At 42.9% G+C, this 21,675-nt stretch overlaps 1 protein-coding gene across 1 annotated transcript in view; it reads left to right on the top strand.

Annotated features, from left to right (window-relative positions):
- The window catches only part of GALNT14 (polypeptide N-acetylgalactosaminyltransferase 14), a 414,445-nt gene that overhangs the window by 353,030 nt on the left and 39,740 nt on the right, over positions 1-21,675 (top strand). The window contains exon 9 of the mRNA XM_070734310.1: positions 12,311-12,414. Within this exon, the coding sequence (XP_070590411.1) occupies positions 12,311-12,414 (104 nt within the window). The remainder of the gene's footprint in view (positions 1-12,310; positions 12,415-21,675) is intronic.

The following is a 21,675-nucleotide window of genomic DNA, read 5'->3' as shown; positions in this document are numbered from 1 at the left end:
TCCCAAAGATAATTCTCCACAAACCAGGAAGGGTGGGTCTGCCTTTTTAGCCTTTCCGGAGAGCACCACACCCAAACCCAGCTGTTGCCCATTCAGTGCTTGAAGTACCTGGCTAATTGTCCCCTTCGTTGGATTGCCCTTCTCTGCCGGAAATCTATTATTCCTTGTGCCTGGTCATCTAAAGAATCCAGGCTGCTTGCTGGGGAGAGCTCCCCCTCGGGCTGAAATTCCTCCTCCTCGTCTGCCTGAACCTCCTCCTCCTCTCCCTCCTGTTCCTCATCCTCCCCCCCCCTGAGCAGAGAGCCGGCAGAGGGTCAGCCGTTCCCTGTTCCTCATCCTCCCCCTCTGAGCAGAGAGCCGGCAGAGGGTCAGCCGTTCCCTGAGGGGCCTCAGACGGAATCACAACAATTACCGACAAATGGGACTCCAGTCTTTCCTTGAAAGTCTAAAGTGTTTAAGCTCCCACAACTTTTGAAGGCAAGCTATTCCACTGGTTGATCGTTCTCACAGTCAGAAAGTTCCTCCTTATTTCCAGGGTGATCAGTTTCCATCCATTATTCCTTGTCTGGCCTTTAGATGCTTTAGAAAATAGTTTGATCCCCTCCTCTCTGTGGTAGCCCTTCAAATATTGGAACACTGCTATCGTGTCACTTCTGGCCATGCCCAGTTCCGTACCTGTTCTTCATATGTTTTAGTTTCCAGTCTCTTAATGCAAACGGCAAGTTCAGTTCCCTTGAGAATTGAATCTCCTATCACCAACTCACCTTTTTTTCCCTTGAGGATGTTTTTTAATCCATCACAGCACCATTTGATGGTGCTACTTTATTAGGGACATTTGATGGTGCTTCTTTTCTATGTGTCTGCTTGTTTTCTTCTATTAGGAGTCTATTTTATCAATTGCTTAGCACCAGTGGGGCTGCATCAGCACTAAGTTTGTGTGTGGGGGGGGTTCTATGAGTGACATGTTTCCATCTGTTTTCTTCCTCTAAAGGGGTCAACTCTTTTAGAAGTTGCTTGGTCACTTTTATGTTCAATTTGTGCATATTCCTTTTGCAAGGTTGGGGTGGGGTGTTTCATTTTGTTGGTTGACATTCAGAGTGATTAGCATTTCTTCTAGGCCAGTGATGGCAAAGCTTTTTTTGGTTTGCATGCCAAAAGGGTGTGTGTGAGCTAGCATGAATGCATGTGCACACACCCCTTCCTTCCCCCCATGCATGCACACCCCCATGCTGCACCTGCACATGCACATAATCCTCCCATCCAGTGAAGGGCTACCAGAATTTTTACTACCACACTGTGGGCGTGGCTTATGCAGGACGCCCTGAATTTTCTTTCAACATCTTTCAGTGCAAATTGGATGCTCTGGGGTGGAGCTACCCCACTGCATTCCCCCCCGTCCTGGCAGTAGCTCATCCCTGCTCCCATCCCTGCGCATGCGCATAAGCTAAAGTGACCACATGTCCCGCTTTTGGCGGGACAGTCCCGCTTTTGAGCAATTTGTCCCGCGTCCTGCGGTATTTTTAAAAAGTCCTGATTTTTTTAAAACGGGATGTCTGGTCACCTTAGCATAGGCCTCACTGAAGCCTGCGATGGTGAAAAAAAATGGGCAAACAGGAAGTTTGGAAAAATGGACTCCAGAAGGTTCAAAAAAGCTTCCAGAAGCCCCAAAGTGCAAAAAACAGTACAATGGGAAAACCAGAAGTCAATTTTTCCATATTTCCGCTTTGTCCATTGGGCATTTTTTTTTTGCACTTCAGGGTTCATGGATGTTCTCTAAAGCGTCCAGAGGGCAAAACAGCCTTCCACAAGGCCAAAAATCAGCTGGCCAGCCTGCGCAACTGCGCTGGAGCTGACACTGGGCAACATTGCACATGCCCTCAAGTATGGCTCCCATAGGTTTGCTATCATGGCTCTAGGCCTTTTACTTTTTCTTCTAGTAATTTGATTAAGAACATAAGAATATAAGAAGAGCCATGCTGAAACAGGCCAAAGTCCATCGAGTCCAGCATTCTGTGTCACACAGTGGCCCACCAATTGTCCATGGGGATCTTGAGCAGAAAGAGAAGGCAAGACCCTCCCTTTCCATTGACCCCCAACAAATGGTACTCAAGGGAATCCTGCCTGCCTCAACCAACATAGGGGCGGCACATGGAGATCCATTTCAATAACCACCGATACACTTGGCATCCATGAATCTGTCTAATCCTGCCTTGAAGCTATTAAGGCTGACAGCTGTCACGACCTCTTCTGGAAGTGAATTCCATAAACCAACGACCCTCTGGGGGAAGAAATATTTCCCTTTATTTGTCCTTGCTTTCTTACCTATGAGCTTTAGGGAGTGCCCCCTCGTCCTAGTATTGTGTCTCATCCTGCCTTGAAGCTATCAAGGCTGACAGCTGTCAAGACCTCTGTCACGATTAATTTACATTTGGTACAAATATAGTTTGGGTGTTCTATGGGCATAAGTGTGTACATGGAACATATTCTTCAGATCGCAATAGTATCTGTTCCTTCTTCCATGTGTGGCTTGATTGTTGACCCTAAGCATGCTAAGCTATTGGAAATCTTTCCTGAAACCTCAGTTGAAGGAAGCCTAAATACACATATTTAACCATTCTTTCATGAGAACATTTTCGATTGCCGATACTTTTACTAATTGGAAGCAAAAGAAGCATACAAGACACAATGGGATAGATGCAGTTCCTTTTAAATGCACCGTAAAAAATTAGCACAGAGCTGACAGCATTATTTCAGCCTTTGAATGGAGTGTGGCATCTTACCTTGACACTTCACCCTCCAGTTCCTCTTTGTTCAATAGGTAAAGTTCTCAATTAGATAAGTTCAAGCTCTTTCATATCTCCAGGTGCCTCTTCAGACATTCAGCCCATGTGTGCAGGGATATTAGATTCAGAACGCGAGTGCCCTTGACCCCCTTTTAGCTCTCACTGTAAACTCTTGTAGTCCTTTGTGTATGTGAAAAGGGATAAAAGTCCAGCCATCTAATTGCATCATGGAAATTGTTCACCACTACGAGCTTTCAGAAATTGGAAATTTTTATTCTCCACCAAGAAAACTCCTAAAAGTCCTAATTTAGTACAAATAAAATTGAGGCATAGCATCTCTGCATGCAAGCAGCAATCTTAGCAGAAAGGACTAACAAGAACTCCCCTTTCCTGCCAAGATTTGCTCTTTCAATCAATCAAGAGTGCAAGAAAGCATATTTAGGGGGGCCCTCTGCTTCTAACAGTAAGAGCAGTTGGACAGTGGAACCAATTATTCAGTGAGGTGGTGAGAGTCAACAGCTACAGGCTAGACAGCCATCTATTGGGGAGGCTTTAAATTGGATTCTTCACTGAGCAGGGATTTAGATTTGGACTCTGTGCCCCTTTCCAACTCTATAATTCTTGGTGCTTCAGGCAGGCCGAGGCCTTCCCAACAAGACTTAACTCTTCCTTGACCACAGAACAAAAAATTCTCTTTTCTCTCTTTTTTTCTGACTATGATTCCAGTAGCTGGAGTGATAGAATGTCTGATCTCACTTTAAGCATTCTCTTAATTGAAAATGATCCATGGCAAAAACGCAGGCATATGAACGACATTACTGTGATCGTTAACCAGTACCGTTTTCTTCCTTATACACATTTAACAACCATGCTCAACAACATGTGCACAAAGATACAGCAGCATTGAACTTGTGGCATTTATGACTTGTGCTCAGTCCCAGCACCTTCACAGTCACATGCGCATGATCTGAGTGCTTGGAATCAGGTTGCACCTATGATTGTTGCAATGCAAAGAGCCGAGGTGGCGCAGTGGGTAGAGTGCAGTATTGCAGGCCACTAAAGCTGACTGCTAGATCTGCAGGTCAGTGGTTCAAATCTCACCACCAGTTCAAGGTTGACTCAGCCGTCCATCCTTCCAAGGTGGATAAAATGAGGACCCAGATTGTGGGGGCAATGTGCTGGCTCTGTTAAAAAGTGCTATTGCTAACATGTTGTAAGCCACCTTGATTCTAAGGAGAAGGGCGACATTTAAAAAATATAATGCACGCATGCATGCATGCATGCATGCATGCATGAATGAATGAATGAATAAACAAGCTTCCCTCCCTCCCTCCGTTCGTTCCTTCCTTCTTTTTCCTTCCTTGTTTATTTATTTATTCGACTTCTATGCCGCCCAATCCCAAAGGACTCAGGGCGGCTTACAACAACAATATAAGTACAATTAAAAAATAAATACAGAATAGTAAAAGAAACCGAACAGTTAGCTAAAGTTAAAACATAACAAATTAAAAAAAACCCATAAAAAGTTATTATAAAAGAAAATCACACTCATGTGCATACACACCATTCTTACAGTTGGCCATCAAGCTGTGAATTTATGGCCCCTAGGCAAAGCCAGGTCTTTCACTTTGCGAAAGGCCAGCAGGGTGGGAGCAGTACAGATATCGGAGGGACGTTGGTTCCATAGAGCCGGGGTGGTCACAGAGAAGGCTCTCCCCTGTGGTCCCGCCAACCTGCATTGCTTAGTCGACAGAACCCAGAGGAGGCCAACTCTGTGGGCTCTTATTGGTCCCTGGGTGGTATGCGGCAGGAGACGGTCCCATAAATAGTCTGCCCCTGAGCCATGTAGGGCTTTATAGGTAATAACCAACACCTTAAATTGTGCCTGGAGACTAATAGGAAACCAGTGCAGCTTGCGGAGCAAAGACATTATATGGGTGTACCTCGGTACACCCATAACAGCTCTCGCAGCTGCATTCTGGACTATTTGCAGTCTCCGAACACTTTTCAGGGGTAGCCCCATGTAGAGCGCATTGCAATAATCAAGATGGGAGGTGATGAGGACCTGAGTGACTGTGCAAAGAGCCTCCTGGTCCTTCCTTCCTTCCTTCCTTCCTTCCTTCCTTCCTTCCTTCCTTCCTTCCTTCCTTCCTTCCTTTCTTTCTTTCCAGTTCAGAAAGTTGGGAGAGATAGGGTTTGTTTCATCTTAAAGGGGAATGATGTTCACAGCATTGATACCATGGCTTGTCTCCTGGCTCCCATCAAATATAACTCCGTTACAGATGCAATATGCAACATATTTCTTCTGCCAGCCCTGATGTTATTGGGGCAAAGGGATTATTATTATTATTATTATTATTATTATTATTATTATTATTATTATTATTATTAATTAGATTTGTATGCCGCCCCTCTCCATAGACTCGGGGCGGCTCACAACAATAACAAAGACAATGTAAACACTAAAACCCGCATTATTAAAAGCAAGCATGCACACAAAAATACCATGTATAAACTGTATAGGCCCGGGGGAGATGTCTCAGTTCCCCCATGCCTGACGGCAGAGATTGGTCTTAAGAACTTTACGAAAGGCAAGGAGGGTGGGGGCAGTTCTGATCTCCGGGGGGGAGCTGGTTTCAGAGGGTTGGGGCCACCACAGAGAAGGCTTTTCTTCTGGGTCCCGCCAAACGACATTGTTTACTCGACAGGACCCGGAGAAGGCCAACTCTATGGGACCTAACCGGTTGCTGGGATTCATGCGGCGGAAGGCGGTCCCAGAGATATTCTGGTCCAATGCCATGAAGGGCTGTATAGGTCATAACCAATACTTTGAATTGTGACCGGAAATTGATCGGCAACCAACGCAGACTGCAGATTGTTGGTATAACATGGGCATATTTAGGAAAGCCCATGATTGCTCTTGCAGCTGCATTCTGCATGATCTGAAGTTTCCGAACACTTTTCAAAGGTAGTCCCATGTAGAGAGCATTACAGTAATCGAACCTCGAGGTGATAAGGGCATGAGTGACTGTGAGCAATGAGTCCCGAGTCCAGATAGGGCCGCAACAATCCTTCAAACAGTCTAGCCCCAAGGCATGAAGGGCTTTAAAGATCAAAAGCAGCACCTTCAATTGGACCTGGGAGCAAACTGGTAAGAAATGCAGCCTGTGAGGCAAAGATGTAACATGTACTTCTCTGTGGGTATGCATTATAAATCAGCTGAAGCTTCTGGATATTCTTCCAGAGAAGCATTCAACATCCCCATAGCCCATCAGGCAGAAGACTACAGCATAAGTGATCATGAGCAGAGTCTCCCAATCCAGAAAGGGGGTGCAATTGATGCACAACACTAAATTGTGCAATGGCCTTCCTAACCAATCCTGTCACCTACTCTTCAAACAGGAGTCAAAAATCTAGGAGGAATCCCACGTTATGTAATTGGTCCATTCCAGACAAAGATGGCATAGCCCAAGAATTGGCAGGACCCCAAACCCAGAACCACTTAGTCTTGCCAGTTGTTTTCACCCAGTTCCCTACTGCTGCCAGAAACTGGGGTAAAACATCAAAAGCATACCTTAATTTGCCAGGGGTAGAGCTATATAATTGGATATCATCAGTTTACTGGTGATACTAACCATACATGTGTGCATGTATACAAATCCCCAATATTTGTATACATGCACACATAGACTGAGAAAATGGCATCTCTGAACTTTTCTATTAATCACAGTTTAATAAAGTTTTATAAAGCCCTTCATGGCATAGGACCAAATTATCTCCGAGACCGCCTTCTGCCGCACAAATCCCAGTGACTAGTGAGGTCCCACAGAGTTGGCCTCCTTAGGGTCCTGTCAACCAAACAGTGTCGGCTGGCGGGACCTAGGGGAAGAGCCTTCTCTGTGGGGGCCCTGTCCCTCTGGAATCAGCTCCCCCCAGAGATTCGCACTGCTCCCACCCTCCTTGCCTTCCAAAAGAGCTTAAAAACTCATCTTTGCCACCAGGCTTGGGATTCTTAGATCTTCCCCTGATCAATGAATGTTTCAATCATTCAAGTGTTAAATGATTGGTTTCATAGGGTTTTTTTTACCTTCTTTTAATAGAATTTAATGGTTGTTTTTAATGTAGTATTAATTGGATTTACAGTGGTACCTCGTGATACGAACCCCTCGTGATACGAACCCCTCGTGATACGAACCCCTCATGATACGAACCCCTCGTGATACGAACCCCTCGTGATACGAACCCGGGGTTCGGAAATTCTTTGCCTCTTCTTACGAACTTTTTTCGGCTTATGAACCCACCGCAGATCGCAAAATGGCACTCCGCTGGGCGCCACCGCCCGGCTGTCACCCTTTAAAACAGCTGGGGGGCTTCTCGGCATTCTCCTGAACCCGAACTTTTCGGGTTTGGGCTCGGGAGGCCGCCGAGAAGCGCCGCTGCCCGGCTGTCACCTTCTGAAACAGCCGGGGGATTTCTCGGCGTTCTCCCGAACGCCGAACCCAGAAGTTCAGGTTCGGGTTCGGGTTCCGGAGGCCGCCAAGAAGCACCCGGCTGTTTTAGAAGGTTATAGCTGGGTGGCGCCGCTCGGCGGAGCGCCTTTTTTGCGATCGGCAGCAGTGTTTTCAGCCGATCTGGAGGCTGGAAAGGAGGTGGGGAATCCCAATAGGGAATTCCATGGGCGGAGCTTTGACGTCACGAAGATGTCTGACCGGGTTCGGCGTTCGGGAGAACGCCGAAAAGCCCCCCGGCTGTTTCAGAAGGTGACAGCCGGGCGGCGGCACTTCTTGGCGGCCTCCCGAACTTGAATATACGGGTTCAGCATTCGGGAGAACTCCGAGAAGCCCCCCAGCTGTTTCAGAAGGTGATAGCCGGGTGGCGGCACTTCTCGGCAGCCACCCGAACCCGAAAAGTTTGGGTTCAGATTTGGGTTTAGGAGAACGCCAAGAAGCCCCCCCAGCTGTTTTAAAAGGTGACAGCTGGGCGGCGGCGCCCAGTGGAGTACCATTTTGTGATTTTTTTCCTTTTTGCACGCATTAATCACTTTTACATTGTTTCCTATGGGAAACAATGTTTTGTCTTACGAACTTTTTGCCTCACGAAGCTACTTCCAGAACCAATTAAGTTCGTAAGACGAGGTATTACTGTATATTATTGTTCTGTTTTTTGTATATGCTGTCAGCCGCCCCAAGTCCTCAGAGAGGGGCGGCATACAAATCCAATTAAATAAAAAAATAAATCAGTGGAACACTGAAAAGTCCCTTAGAGACAGCAAACCAGGTGACTGAGAAAGTATGTACCCTATGAAGTGACTGGTGTGGCAGGCATAGAGCACAATTTCCTGTGCATCTCATCTTACTCGGTACTCCTTTTTTCTTAACCTTTGTTCTCAGTTAATCTAGAGAAAAGTAGGGGGTTGGGGGGGAGAGAAATAATTCTGTTTTGAAATCAAAATTGTGCGAATTACAAAGGCCTTCCATAAAAGCCCTGCCTTTGTCCTCCTGAATAAATGTTACTCCCTCATTTAACATGAGGCTTCTACCAGGATAGGTACAGAGCCCCTGTGAAATAATGTCTTGTAAATAGCCCCCAAGAGCTAAATGCATTTTAGCTTGTAAACCTATAATCAGGGCTGCAAACTTCAGGCTAGTAGGGGTTGTGCTGATAAATGCATTAGCCACACATTGCACGCTGGGGAAAAGTTATGACAGGAAAATACCAAAAGTTTTTCAATCCTTACTTGGACCCATCAATATTTGTATGCAGGTGGAATCTTTTTGGAATCACAGACTGCATTTAATCAGGGCTAATTTTTTAAGGACCAAGCATCCATCATGAGCTAAACTAAAGCAATGCTTTGGCAAACTAGGCACTGCCTTCTCATCTACCTCTCCAAAAATTCACTTTCATGCACATCTGAAAATCCACGTAAATTTCAGTTACCCTCATGCAAATAAAATTCCATATCTTCATAAACAAATTAGGGAAACTCGGCAAATTTGCAGATGATGCCAAACTGGCAGGAATAGCCAACATATAGAAAATAGGCTCAAGATCCAGAAAGATCTCGACAGACTTAAATCATCTTACAAAATGAAATTCAACATAGAAAAATGCAAGGTTTTACACTTAGGCAAGAAAAGCCAAATGCACAGGTATAGAATAGATGGAACCTGGTTCAATACAGTAACTGTAAAAGTGATCTTGGAGTCCTAGAGCAGGGATCCCCCTACCTGTGGGCTGCAGCTCACTACTGGACCACAGCCTATTGGCCAGTGGGCTGTGTGAGTAGCTGGCTGGGCGCGGAGCCCATTTGCACAAGCATTGCAAATGTCGTGGGCGCTCACAGTCCTAATCACACAAGCATTATCACAGGTGTTTGCGGCCTCACTCACACAAGAGCTTGCAACCCCACTCGCATGAGCAATAGGTGTTTGCACGCATTAACAGAGGGACAGAATCAAGATCACACGAAGGGCTGGTACTGACATGATAAATAATAAAGCACAAATGGAATCCCAAAAATCTCTTTTTTATTTTAAAAGGTGTGAATTATGTTCATTCCCATCCGTAATAAGTCCCAAACAATTTTAATGAGTCTGACAGAAGTCTTTCGGAAGAAGTCTAATATCACCAACCTTTATCTCTCTTGATACGTTGTCAAAGACCTAATTGTCAAGGAGCTTTGCAAGGTCAAACAGAAGCACAGAATCAGAACTGAAATGCTGAGACAGGAATTGAACAAAGTTGCTTCCTGCAGCGAGTACATCTGTTTGCTACACATTTATAGCCTATGGGAAGGACCAATCATCTCCAAGCCTTACTTCCGATTAGTCCTTTTTCTCTGTAACTGTTCTTGCCTTCTGGAAGCTCTGTGCATGCGAATAGTCTCCTCCTGTTACTCTGCCTCACTCATGTCAGGCTCTGGAGTCAGCATAGACCTCTCACATGGCCTGGGCTAGATCTCTGCCTCTGGCACCGAGCCTTCTCCAGACTCCAGGTGTGGCCCATTTTCTTCCCCAGCCTCCTTGCTCCTGACTCTGCTGCCAGCTCCACAGGCCGATAGTGGGCCACAACAGGTACCATTTGATAATGCTTGGTAAGACCCCATTTGGAATATTGCATCCAGTTTTGGTCACCACAACAAAAAAAGTTGTTGAGATTCTGGAAAGAGCACCAAAGATGATTAGGGAGCTGGGAGCCGAAACATATGAAGAATGGTTGCAGGAGTTGGGCATGTCTAGTCTAGTGAAAAGAAGAACTAGGAGCTGATAATTGAGTTCTAATATTTATGGAGCTATTACAAAGAAGAGGGGGAGTCAGCCTTTTTTCCAAAGAACCAGAAGGTAATACAAGAAGGAATGGATGGAAATTAATTAAGGACAGAAGCAATCTAGAAATAACTAGAAATTTATTGACTGAGAACAATTAATCAATGGAACACCTGACCTTCAGAGGTTATGAGTGCGCCATCACGGGAGGTTTTTAAGAAGAGATTGGACAACCATTAGTCTGGTGTAGGGTCTCCTGCATGAGCAGGGGCTATAGTAGAAGATCTCAAAGATTCTTCTAACCCTGTTTGTTCTGTTATGATCAGTGGTGGGTTGCTACCAGTTCGGACCAGTTCTTTAGAACTGGTAGTGTTGACTCCAAGCTGAGAGAGAACCAGTTCTATGTATCCATGAAAGTGGGCTTGCCCACCTGTCTCTGGGTTATACTGACCATTATCTCTGTTTCTGAAGGTCAGCTGATCAGGGAAAGCAATTTGAATTGCCGCTCCGGAGCTATTTTCCGTGCTCCTTGCTAGTTTGCAATGCAGGAGTTCTATTGCCTTTGAACTGTGCACGCAGTGAAACACACAAAAGCAAAAACCACCTGGGTTCAAGTTTGGACCAGATCACCCGAATCGTTAGTGACCTGCTGGTGATGTGAAAATTATGTCATTGGTTTGGGCAGTGCTGGTCTGTGGGCATCACCATCTTTTTGGGGAGGATTTTTGGCAAAATGTCTCTGCTTCAAAAAGAGCCTCCTGGCTCCCCTTGGGCTATATACTCCCCTTTATTTATTCACCCAAAGCACAGCTGATGAGCTCCTCAGCTGTATTTCGGGCTATATTCCACTACAGAGCATGTGCAGAAATAAAAATTAATGTGGGGACACGAGTGTGCGAGCGTAATGTGCACACGTGTGTGAAACATTTCATAGTAATGCGAACCAGTGGTGAACGTAAGTGGAACCCACTCCTGCTCTGGTTATGACCCTTTCTTTCACATGACATGAAATCCATTTGGACATGTTGAGATATGTTTAATCTCAATTTTTTTGAAATAAGCCAGTGATTTGGTTTAGTTTATAAATTAATTAGATCATGTGTTATAATATCAAAATCAAGTAAAATACCTTATGGCTTATCCGATCCATAACATGGTTTGTGAACCTTCTGACACAAACCTACAAGCTCATTCTCCATTCAGTGGTTGGGCTTGTGAAAACCCTGCACTGCCTTTGATGACAGATCTTAGATTTGTAGCACCCTGGGCTATAAATGGATAATACAGGAGGACACATCTTGCAAAGAACTCATAGGAAGAAGTGACAACACTTGAATACTGACAAAATTACTCTTGTTTCAAAAAGGAAATTATAGCAAAGCAACTTAAGGCAACAGAGTTTCAGTTCTTGTTGTTTCATTTTTTTTTTCAATATGAAAAGGAACTTTTTTAAATATGTAAAAAGAGCCGTCTGAACCTGTTAATGCTTTGGAAATGACTATCTTTTAACAACCTGAGAAGCAGCTTCCATGGTAGTCTTTTCCAAATCTCAGTGCAATCTCAGAGAGGGGCAGCATACAAATCCAATCAATCAATCAATCAATCAATCAATCAATCAATAATTTTTTGAGTGGGAATCTAACTTTTTCTTCATAGAAACATAGAATTCTGACGGCAGAAAAAGACCTCCTGGTCCCTCTAGTCTGCCCTTATACTATTTTCTGTATTTTATCTTAGGATGGATATATGTTTATCCCAGGCATGTTTAAATTCAGTTACTGTGGATTTATCTACCACGTCTGCTGGAAGTTTGTTCCAAGGATCTACTACTCTTTCAGTAAAATAATATTTTCTCATGTTGCTTTTGATCTTTCCCCCAACTAAGCTCAGATTGTGCCCCCTTGTTCTTGTGTTCATTTTCCTATTAAAAACACTTCCCTCCTGGACCTTATTTAACCCTTTAATATATTTAAATGTTCCTTACTAGCTATACCACAACTGAAATGCTACAACCTTCATGGAGTTTTGCTGGAGATCACGATCTTGCCAACTGCAAATCCATCAACAGTAACATTCTCTCCCTTCAATGCAATTAGATTTTTTTTTTTTAAAAAAAAAGTGGCATCAGCCATACTTACCTCAAAGAATGAAGTAATATTGATTGGTGTTTCCTTCTGCATCTATTTCACATACCTAATAGTTTCTGCACAATAGTTGAAATTAGCTTTTCCCCCCCTTCTTTCTTTCTCAACCATTCAGGACTCCTATCATTGCTGGGGGCCTTTTTGTAATTGACAAGGCCTGGTTCAACCATCTGGGAAAATATGATGCTGCAATGGACATCTGGGGTGGGGAGAATTTTGGTAAGTCACTGTAACTTTGCAGTTATTGACAAAGGTGTTTTAAAAGACTTAAGGGGGAATTTTTGCAGACCTGGATATGAGGGCCTGTATAATATAGCGGTTAAGTGTTGGACTGGCATCAGGGAGTCCAAGGTTCTACTTTACTGTCTATCCTCATTTGCACAAGCATATTATGTTTAAGAAATGTTATGTTTGGCCTTGAGAATGGGGAAGGCATGAATGACTCATTAGCAGAAGACTTTCAGAAAGATTTCTCAGTCCTGAGAAAGAAGGAAGCGTGAAAAAGAAAATCAAAATGTGTTGAATGTGTTGAGAGAATGTTGAGTGAATGGAATGACTGTTTTTAATGCTTTTTGGAGTTTTAGATTTTAATTAATTAATTGGATTTAAGGTAATTATACATTGTTTATTATATGTTGTGAGCCGCCCTGTGTCCTCGGAGAGGGGCAGCAGAGAAATCCAATCAATCAATCAATTAGCCCCACTTTAATTTTATTTGGTATAAGATAGTGGTTCTCAACTCTAATGCTGCGACCCCTTAATGCAGTTCCTCATGTTGTGGTGCCCCCAACCTCAAGTCTAGCGCCAATTCTCCCAACTGAACTTTAAGCTGATTGGCAGGAAGGTCAGAGGGATACCCCCACTGTAAATGCCTGATTGATCAGATTGTAAAAATATGTTCCAAGGCTTCCAAAATAGAAGCTTTAGTTCCTATCACCATGGGAAGTTTGTCTTTTCCCATGGTCTTAGGCGACCCCTGTGAAATGATCGTTCGACCCCCAAAGGGGTCCCAACTCCCCAGGTTGAGAACCACTGGTATAAGATGAGGCAGGAAGACACTCTGACCAGCTTTTCAGATTTTGTTATTCTGTCCTGCAATTATAAAGAGCATCCCTGGAGTTTCTGCTATGCTGGTTTCTTGACTATCACCTTGTAGGATTATTATGATAGGGGAAAATGGGAAGAGGGAGAACTATTGCTGTTAACTATACCAGTTTTCACCCTGAAAAGAAAGTAGGACATAAATCTAACCCATGAATATCACTCAAAAATCTCTGCTTAATGGAAGGTTTGAATGTTTAGATTCCTCGTCAATTCTGTGTCGTGTGGTTTTTAGTTCCACTGTTGATGAAATACTTTTGTTTCTAATCCACCATACACACTGGAAAATTATGTGCCACTCAGAATCAGTATGACTGAAGAAGCTTATCAGCCCTGTAGATCAATCAATCAATCCCAGTTATGATTTGACAGAATTCAAATGAACAAACTGTTTTGATGCCTTTGTTAAAGTTCTATCTGTACATTCAAAGCTCCCTTATTGCCAATTCCTTTGTAATCCATTGACAAAACTGGCTACTCATGTGAAGAAGCACATAATATTTTAGGAAGAAGACAGGTGAATGGGGGAAAAATTCTCAATGCTCCTGGTACTGCCACAACAGCAGACGCTGAGACATTTTAAGAGAAAGAAATGGGCCATGACAGAGTTAATTCAAAAGGTCTAGTAGGGGTTTCCCATGGGATACCTCTAATTAGTGCAGTATATTGTACTAACATGTCACCTGACAGAACTAGCTCTCCTTCTGGGGAGAAAATTTTATTGTGGCCATGGGAGGGCCTGTTACATGGGTGGATTCTTAGCATCTGTTGTGTTTTCTGGATGGTTTATGCTCTGGCAGCATTTTTGTTTGTTTGTTTTTAACTCCCTGGTACCCACAGGGAGCACTTCAACATCTAAGTCAATAAAGGGAAGTTAGAAGCAATAAATCTAGGCAAGGGCTCGATTGGGTGCATCCTGTTCCAAGGGGTTATCGTGCTGCTCTTTTCACTCTGCTCTTTATTCTGACTTCTGGCTTATAGGAATCAAGCAAGCGTGCCCGTCGACTTTGCTCAATCCTTTTGGCATAGCTCAAAAATGCCGGTTGCTTTCTAAGCTATGTACAAGGTTCTAGCATTAGACCAGCCTTTGCAAAGCCCCCAGTGCTTTCACCCGTGGATGTCTTCAGGACAAATCTTCCATATGTCCTTCCCCATATACTTCAGCTGACAGCTGGGGCATTAACACCAGATCTTTCAGCAGGAAGAAGGCAGGCAGGTAGCTGCTGTAAAAAGCCTTTATAGGGTGGGCTGTACTCAACAGAGCAGAAAAATTTCCATGCACGGATTGCTTAGGTAGTTCTCAAAAACATGGTTCTTTCAAAAAAAAAAAAATTCATTAAGAATTAATGGACCTATATTTTATTTTGGCTCTACTGCAGCAGAGTAAAGCAGCTTTAGAACTTGTTATTTGTTTGGATTTTGAAGACTGTTTTAAACGGCCTTGCATTTGCATCTTGCTTCAAATTTATTTATTTGTTTGTTTGTTTGTTTATTTATTTATTATTTAGATTTGTATGCCGCCCCTCTCCGCAAACTCTGGGCAGCTCACAACAGAAAAAAACTATTTATAACAAATCCAAATATAATTTAAGATATTTAAAAAACCCGGTTTGATTTAAAAATATTGTTTGCTACCCAGAGAACCTTTTAAGCACTGGGCCAGCAGTCCCCAACCTTTGCGGCTTGGCAACCTGGCTGGAGAAGAGAATAAGGGAACCGGGCTACATGAGCAGTGGACCAACTTGACTTATGCAAGGGATGAGCCAGGAGACACCCACGCACAGCTCAACTCATGCAAGTGGTGGGCTGGCATGCATGCGCACCAGCCCACCGTTTACATTAGTTGAGCCACATGTGCGGGTGCACCAGTTTGCCGCTCATACAGTCTGGTTACGAATAGGCCACGGCCTATTCGTATAAACAAGCATCCTTTCCTATTCTGTAGCATAGGGCAGGGGTCCAGATCTTGAAGTTCCCTAAGTGGGTGTCAAATTATAATTGTCAGTGTGATAGAATGGGAAAATGATGAGCTACATGCCTTAACATTAAGGAAGGACAGCACTTAAGTTTTAAAGTCCAAAATGTGATTTGAAATGAGCATGATACCTGTCAGCACATCCATATAGAATATGTGTCTTTTTGTGCTGCACTATTTCAGGATATTTAGAATGATCTATTAATTGAGTGAATGATAATTGAATGTTTTTTTTAAGTTTTTAGGATGTTTTAAAGTCTTTTAAATTAATTGGATCAAATTGTTTTATTATGTATTCTATGTTTGTTGTGAGCCGCCCCGAGTCCATGGAGAGGGGCGGCATACAAATCCAATTAATAATAATAATAATAATAATAATAATAATAATAATAATAATAATAATGAAAACCATCAGAATTGACAAAATCTCCATCTGTCAATTGCAAAAGGCTGCTTTACTGGGATCGGCAAACATAATTCGCCGCTACATCATGCAGTCCTAGGTGCTTGGGAAGCGCCCGACTGGTGATGAAATACGAAATCCAGCATAGTGATCTCGTTTACTCTGTTGTATTGACATAATAATAATAATAATAATAATAATAATAATAATAATAATAATAATAATTAATAATAATAACCACAACAACAACAACAACAACAATAATAATAATAATAGTTGTACTCTATCAATGCTTCCTTAACTCAGACATGCATTTTCCTGAGCTCACAGCACTGCCTTGTGAATTGAGGAAAAGATGCAACTTCTTTACACAGGTGGCGATTCAGGGGCGGATTGCACTTACGGCCACTACCAGTGCACTTCCTGCAGAGCTCTGTGACCCCAGGATACGCCCACATGCGTCGGCATGAGATTCGGCTTCTGTACATGCACCAGAAGCTAAATCTTATGTGAGAACGCATGTAAGCATGAGATTTTGACGATTTTTGCTGGGGTTTTTTGCTTCCGCAAATTCACCAAAATCTCACTCGTGCATGCTCGCGTAAGATTTGGCTTCCTGCACATGCGCAGAAGTGGAATCTCATGCTGATGCATGCAACTGCCTGCTAGTCAGCACATGCAGCTCCATTTTCGCTACTGGAATGGCATCCTCCCTCCTATTTTAGTAGTAACCCAATACCTTGCTGATTGATGTGGAGCGCATGCTGACACCCATTCCATAGCATCTTTTCTACTTCGAAATTACACATCCCTATGTAATATACAGTTAAATCATATTTAACTAAGATTTGTTGTTCATTTATAACTCAAGAAAGAAATACACCAATGATTGTAGATAAAACATTAAGCTAAATAAACCTAGATGAATATTGATAGGAATCACTAACAAGAAAACTCAAGTTTGTTGTTTATTGTATAATTCATGTTTGTGCTATTTTTTATATATTTCTTTTTTTCTTCTTTTCGTTTAAATATTTATATTGTTATTTGTATTGTTGTTGTATTTATTGTATATGTTCGTGTAAATAAAATTTATAATTAAATTTAAAAAATTAAAATTAAAAAAAGAAAACTCAAGTGATTGGACAGCAAGTCCCAGTATCCTCACACTATCCCAGCAAGTGCAAAATAAAAAGGCCTTGCTATATCATGACTTCTCAACTGTGATTTTTACTCCACTAGAGGATAGGAAATTGAGAAAAATAGCAGAAACTTGTGAATCATACCATTACATTAGTCCTATCTTGATCAAAGGCAAACTTGATATAATAGGAAAACATACAGCCTGGAACAGGTCATGGCCATTTTAGTCTAGGCCAGTGATGGCAGACCTGTGGCATGGTGGCACGTGGAGCCATATCTGCTGGCACGCGAGCCGTTGCCCTAGCTCAGCTCCAATGTGCATGTGTTTGCCGGCCAGTGATTTTTGGCTCGCAAAGAGGCTCTGGGGGGATGTTTTTGGCTTCCAGAGAGCCTCCCTTCAGAGAGGAATGGGGGAGGGCATTTTTACCCTCCTCCAGCTCCAGAGAAGCATTTGGAGCCTGGGGAGGACGAAACACGAGCCTACTGGTGTTCTGTCTGGGTTCCCCCAGACGCCAACACCAACTAAAAAGAGTAGTCAGACACGCTGGTAAAAAGCAAAGTCATTTTATATCTTTGAAAACAAACACAGATAACAAAAACTGTTCTTACAAACTGGAATGCTATGAAGCTTCACAGAAGAGTCACGACGGCCAGACAATACAACAGGCTTCTTGCTGGCATACACACCACTGTAGATAATAAAACCCACGCCTCCCCCAAGTTTTCAGCCTTCGAGGCCACAAGCCAGAATCAGAGATGCCAAGGATCGAAGCAAGGTCACAGGACTCCCAAAAGATAACTCTCCACAATACAGGAAGGGCGGGCCTGCCTTTTCAACCTTTCTGAGGAGAACCACACCCAAACCCAGCTGTTGCCTATTAGGGATGGAAATACCTGGCTAATTGTCCCCTTCTTTGTGCTGCCCTTCTCTGCCTCATATCTATGATGGCTTGTGCATTCTCATCTAATCACTCCAGGCTACTCGCTGGGGAGAGCTCCCCCCCGGGGGTCTCAGGCTGTTCTCCCTCCTCCTCATCCTGACATTCCTCTTCCCCGTCTGCCTGGTCCTCCTCCTCCTCCTGTTCCTCCTCCTCCCCCTCTGAGCATGGAGCCGGCAGCGTTCCAGCCGTTCCCTGAGGAGCCTCAGACTGAATCACAACACCTGGGCCCACCAGAAGTTGGGAAATAGGCTGTTTCCAGCCTCCAAAGGACCTCCGGGGGGCTGTTTTTTCCCTCCCCAGGCATTGAATTATGGGTGTGGCCCCTTGTTCATGCGCGATAGTGTGTGCACACACTCTTTCAGTACCCAAGGAAAAAAAGGTTCACCATCACTGGTCTACATCTAGTTCTGCTTGTACTCCCTGATGGTGCCAATATATAGACACCATGCCTTGCAGCCATTAATGGGTTTTGGATAACACGAAGATTAAAAAGTGGTACAAGAAACTAGGGATCTTTGATTGGCCATATGGCAAATTTGTTTTGCCTTTGTTCTCTAAGAAATTCCCAGGTTGTTGAAGGGAAAAGGTAGTGACATTGACGGTTGTTGTGCCTGCCTAGAAGAGTCGATCAAATTGTGTGGGTTTTATTGCTACTTTTATTTGTGGCTGCAACAATGCTGCAGAGCAGAGGAAGCTAACAGTGCTACAGCTTTGAAAAAGAAAGGGAGGCATGGAGATAGCAGAGGAACAGATCTTAAGCTGGCACTAATGCTTTGACACCTCAAGGGAGTGTGGTTAGTAAGGAAAAATAATCCTTGTCTTTGGAGATGCAACAGCTTAGTGAGCCAATGAAACAGATGCTCCTGTTCTGTGGCAATCTCGCCCATTGTCTCCCTCTCCCCTTGAAGTTTTTCACATTAGTGTATCATTATACAGTACATTTTTATTAATAACAACAATAATAATAATAATAATAATAATAATAATAATAATAATTTATTAGATTTGTATGCTGCCCCTCTCCACAGACTAATAAGTAGGGATTAATAAGTAGGGACTGTATATACATAAAGTTGTGGACTATGCTGCTTCTTGTTGAATTGTCCTTTTCTACTAAAATTTCCTCTCACCAAGGAAATCAAGGTCATATAATCAAGCATTCCCAAATATATCAGTGGTTAGAGTACAGTACTGCATGCTAGTTCAGCTGACTGCTAGCTGCAGTTCAGCAGTTCAAATCTCACCAGTGGCTCAAGGTTGGCTCAGCCTTCCATCCTTCCGAGGTGGGTAAAATGAGGACCCAAACTATTGGGGGTAATATGCTGATTCTGTAAATCGCTCAAAGAGGGCTGTAAAAGCACCATGAAGCAGTATAATAAGTCTAAGTGCTATTGCTATAAAATGGCTTTGTGTGTTTGTGTAATGGAATTGGCCCAATAGTTAACCTGACAAAAAACACAAAAGTTTTCTGGAGTCATGTAAGAAGAACATGCATATGGATAACAGGCTTGGGGAACAATGCAAAGCAATGGTTGTATTTTATTATGATGATCATGATTTATCATTTGTTACTTGCATGCACACTGAGAGGTTATGAGTGGAGACAAATTGTCACAGTTAGCCAATTATTCTATTCTATTCAGCTAAAAAGATAAAAAATAGGCCTTGGGGGGGGGGGGAATAGAAGACAATCTTCGGCTGAAGGCTTCCATAAATTTAAAGGAACAACCTATAATAAGAGAATTCAAGTTTCATGATCTGAATAGAGACAGGCCAGAAAAAAAGTATTGAAATTTTCAGCTTTGGTATTGGAGACGATTGAAAAAGGTAGAAGGAAAGAAATCGTATGACTATCAGTAAGATGTCTGGACTCAGTGATTTTGGCAATAGTCACGCTATTGGAAGATCTAAAGAACCTATTTATTTATTTATTTATTTATTCATTCATTCATTCATTCATTCATTCATTCATTCATTCATGCATGCATGCATGCATGCATGCATGCATGCATTTATTTATTTATTTATTTATTGGATTTGTATGCCCCTTCCCTCTCCGTAGACTCGGGGCAGCTATCAACAGTGGTAAAAACAACATGCGACAATCCAATACTTAAACAGCTAAAAACCCTTATTATAAAACCAATCATACATACAAACATACCATGCATAAATTGTAGCAGCCTAGGGGGAAAGAATATCTCAGTTCCCCCATGCCTGATGGCAGAGGTGGGTTTTAAGGAGCTTACGAAAGGCAAGGAGGGTGGGGGCAATTCTAATCTCCGGGGGGAGTTGGTTCCAGAGGGCCGGGGCCACCACAGAGAAGGCTCTTCCTCTGGGTCCCGCCAAATGACATTGTTTAGTTGACGGGACCCGGAGAAGGCCCACAACTGATCGCTGGGATTCGTGTGGCAGAAGGCGGTCCCTGAGATAATCTGGCCCGGTGCCATGAAGGGCTTTATAGGTCATAACCAACACTTTGAATTGTGACCGGAAATTGATTGGCAACCAATGCAGACTGCGGAGTGTTGGTGTGACATGGGCATATTTAGGGAAGCCCATGATTGCTCTCGCAGCTGCATTCTGCACGATCTGAAGTTTCCGAATACTTTTCAAAGGTAGCCCCATGTAGAGAGCGTTACAGTAGTCAAGCCTCGAGGTGATGAGGGCATGAGTGACTGTGAGCAGTGACTCCCAGTCCAAACACAATCTTCTGCTGAAGGCTTCCATAAATTTAAAGGAACAACCTATAATAAGAGAATTCAGGTTTCTTGATCTGAATAGAGACAGGCCAAAAAAAAAGTATTGAAATTTTCAGCTTTGGTATTGGAGAGGATTGAAAAAGGTAGAAGGAAAGAAATAGTATGACCATCAGTAAGATGTCTGGACTCAGTGATTTTGGCAATAGTCATGCTGTTGGAAGATCTGAAGGACCAATTTAAGGACAGATCAGCCTGCAGAAGGATTGTCTGGTTGCTAAAAAATCAGCACCAAATCAATGGCACATAATCAATCAGTCAGTCAATGAAAAGTTCCCCTTCTGTTTTAATAGCTATACTAATAGTTATAACTATACTAACATAACCTGTATTGACAGAGGATGCATCTTCTCTTCAAAGTCATCCTTTGTTTAAAAGACTACAAGCCACAAGTAGTTAAAGATAAGGAATATAAAAGGGTAGAGCAGTTATTACACTTATGCTGCTCCATAATTGGTAGTGAGATGACAAGTTAAAAAGGCATGAAGGTTACTTAGTCACAATCATTATTATTCTATTTATTATTTGTTCAGTTTGTCTTCCCACCATGATGAGATGCATAGTATTTCTATTCAAATAAAACTACATGTGATTGGCATTTAGTGTATAGAGAGGCATTTTTTCTTCTCGGTTTTATCAACAGCCACGCAGGCAACACTAAGACAGATTTTTAACCTGCAGCAAAATTTGAAACCCCATAGGTTTCACAATGGGGAAGTACCTTTTGAAACAGGGCCAGACTCTGACTTAGCTGTTAAGTGTAGGCTATTTAGGTGAAACAGCTTTATTACCATAATATCATTGTGTACTTTGATACATGTGAATGGGCCTTCTTGCTGCTTTAACCAAAAACTGAGCACATCCTTATGGCAATTGATTTCACACTGTGGGAAAAGAATTGGATGGGCCGGTCTGCTTGTAGTTTGTGTCACTTTCTTGTTCATAAATTCTGACCTGATGCCCAATCTTCATGAGAAAAATTCTTTCCATAGAATTCCTTCTTCTGTCCTTGGCAAAAGTAAGTGGGATTCGATACTTTGGCATCTTTGTACAGTGGTACCTCTACCTAAGAACGTCTCTACTTATGAACTTTTCTAGATAAGAACCGGGTGTTCAAGATTTTTTTTGTCCCTTCTCAAGAACCATGTTCCACTTACA

The sequence above is a fragment of the Erythrolamprus reginae genome, chromosome 1, assembly GCF_031021105.1.
Source record: "Erythrolamprus reginae isolate rEryReg1 chromosome 1, rEryReg1.hap1, whole genome shotgun sequence".
Taxonomy (NCBI): Eukaryota; Metazoa; Chordata; class Lepidosauria; order Squamata; family Dipsadidae; genus Erythrolamprus; species Erythrolamprus reginae.
This window is presented reverse-complemented; position numbering and strand designations above follow the sequence as displayed.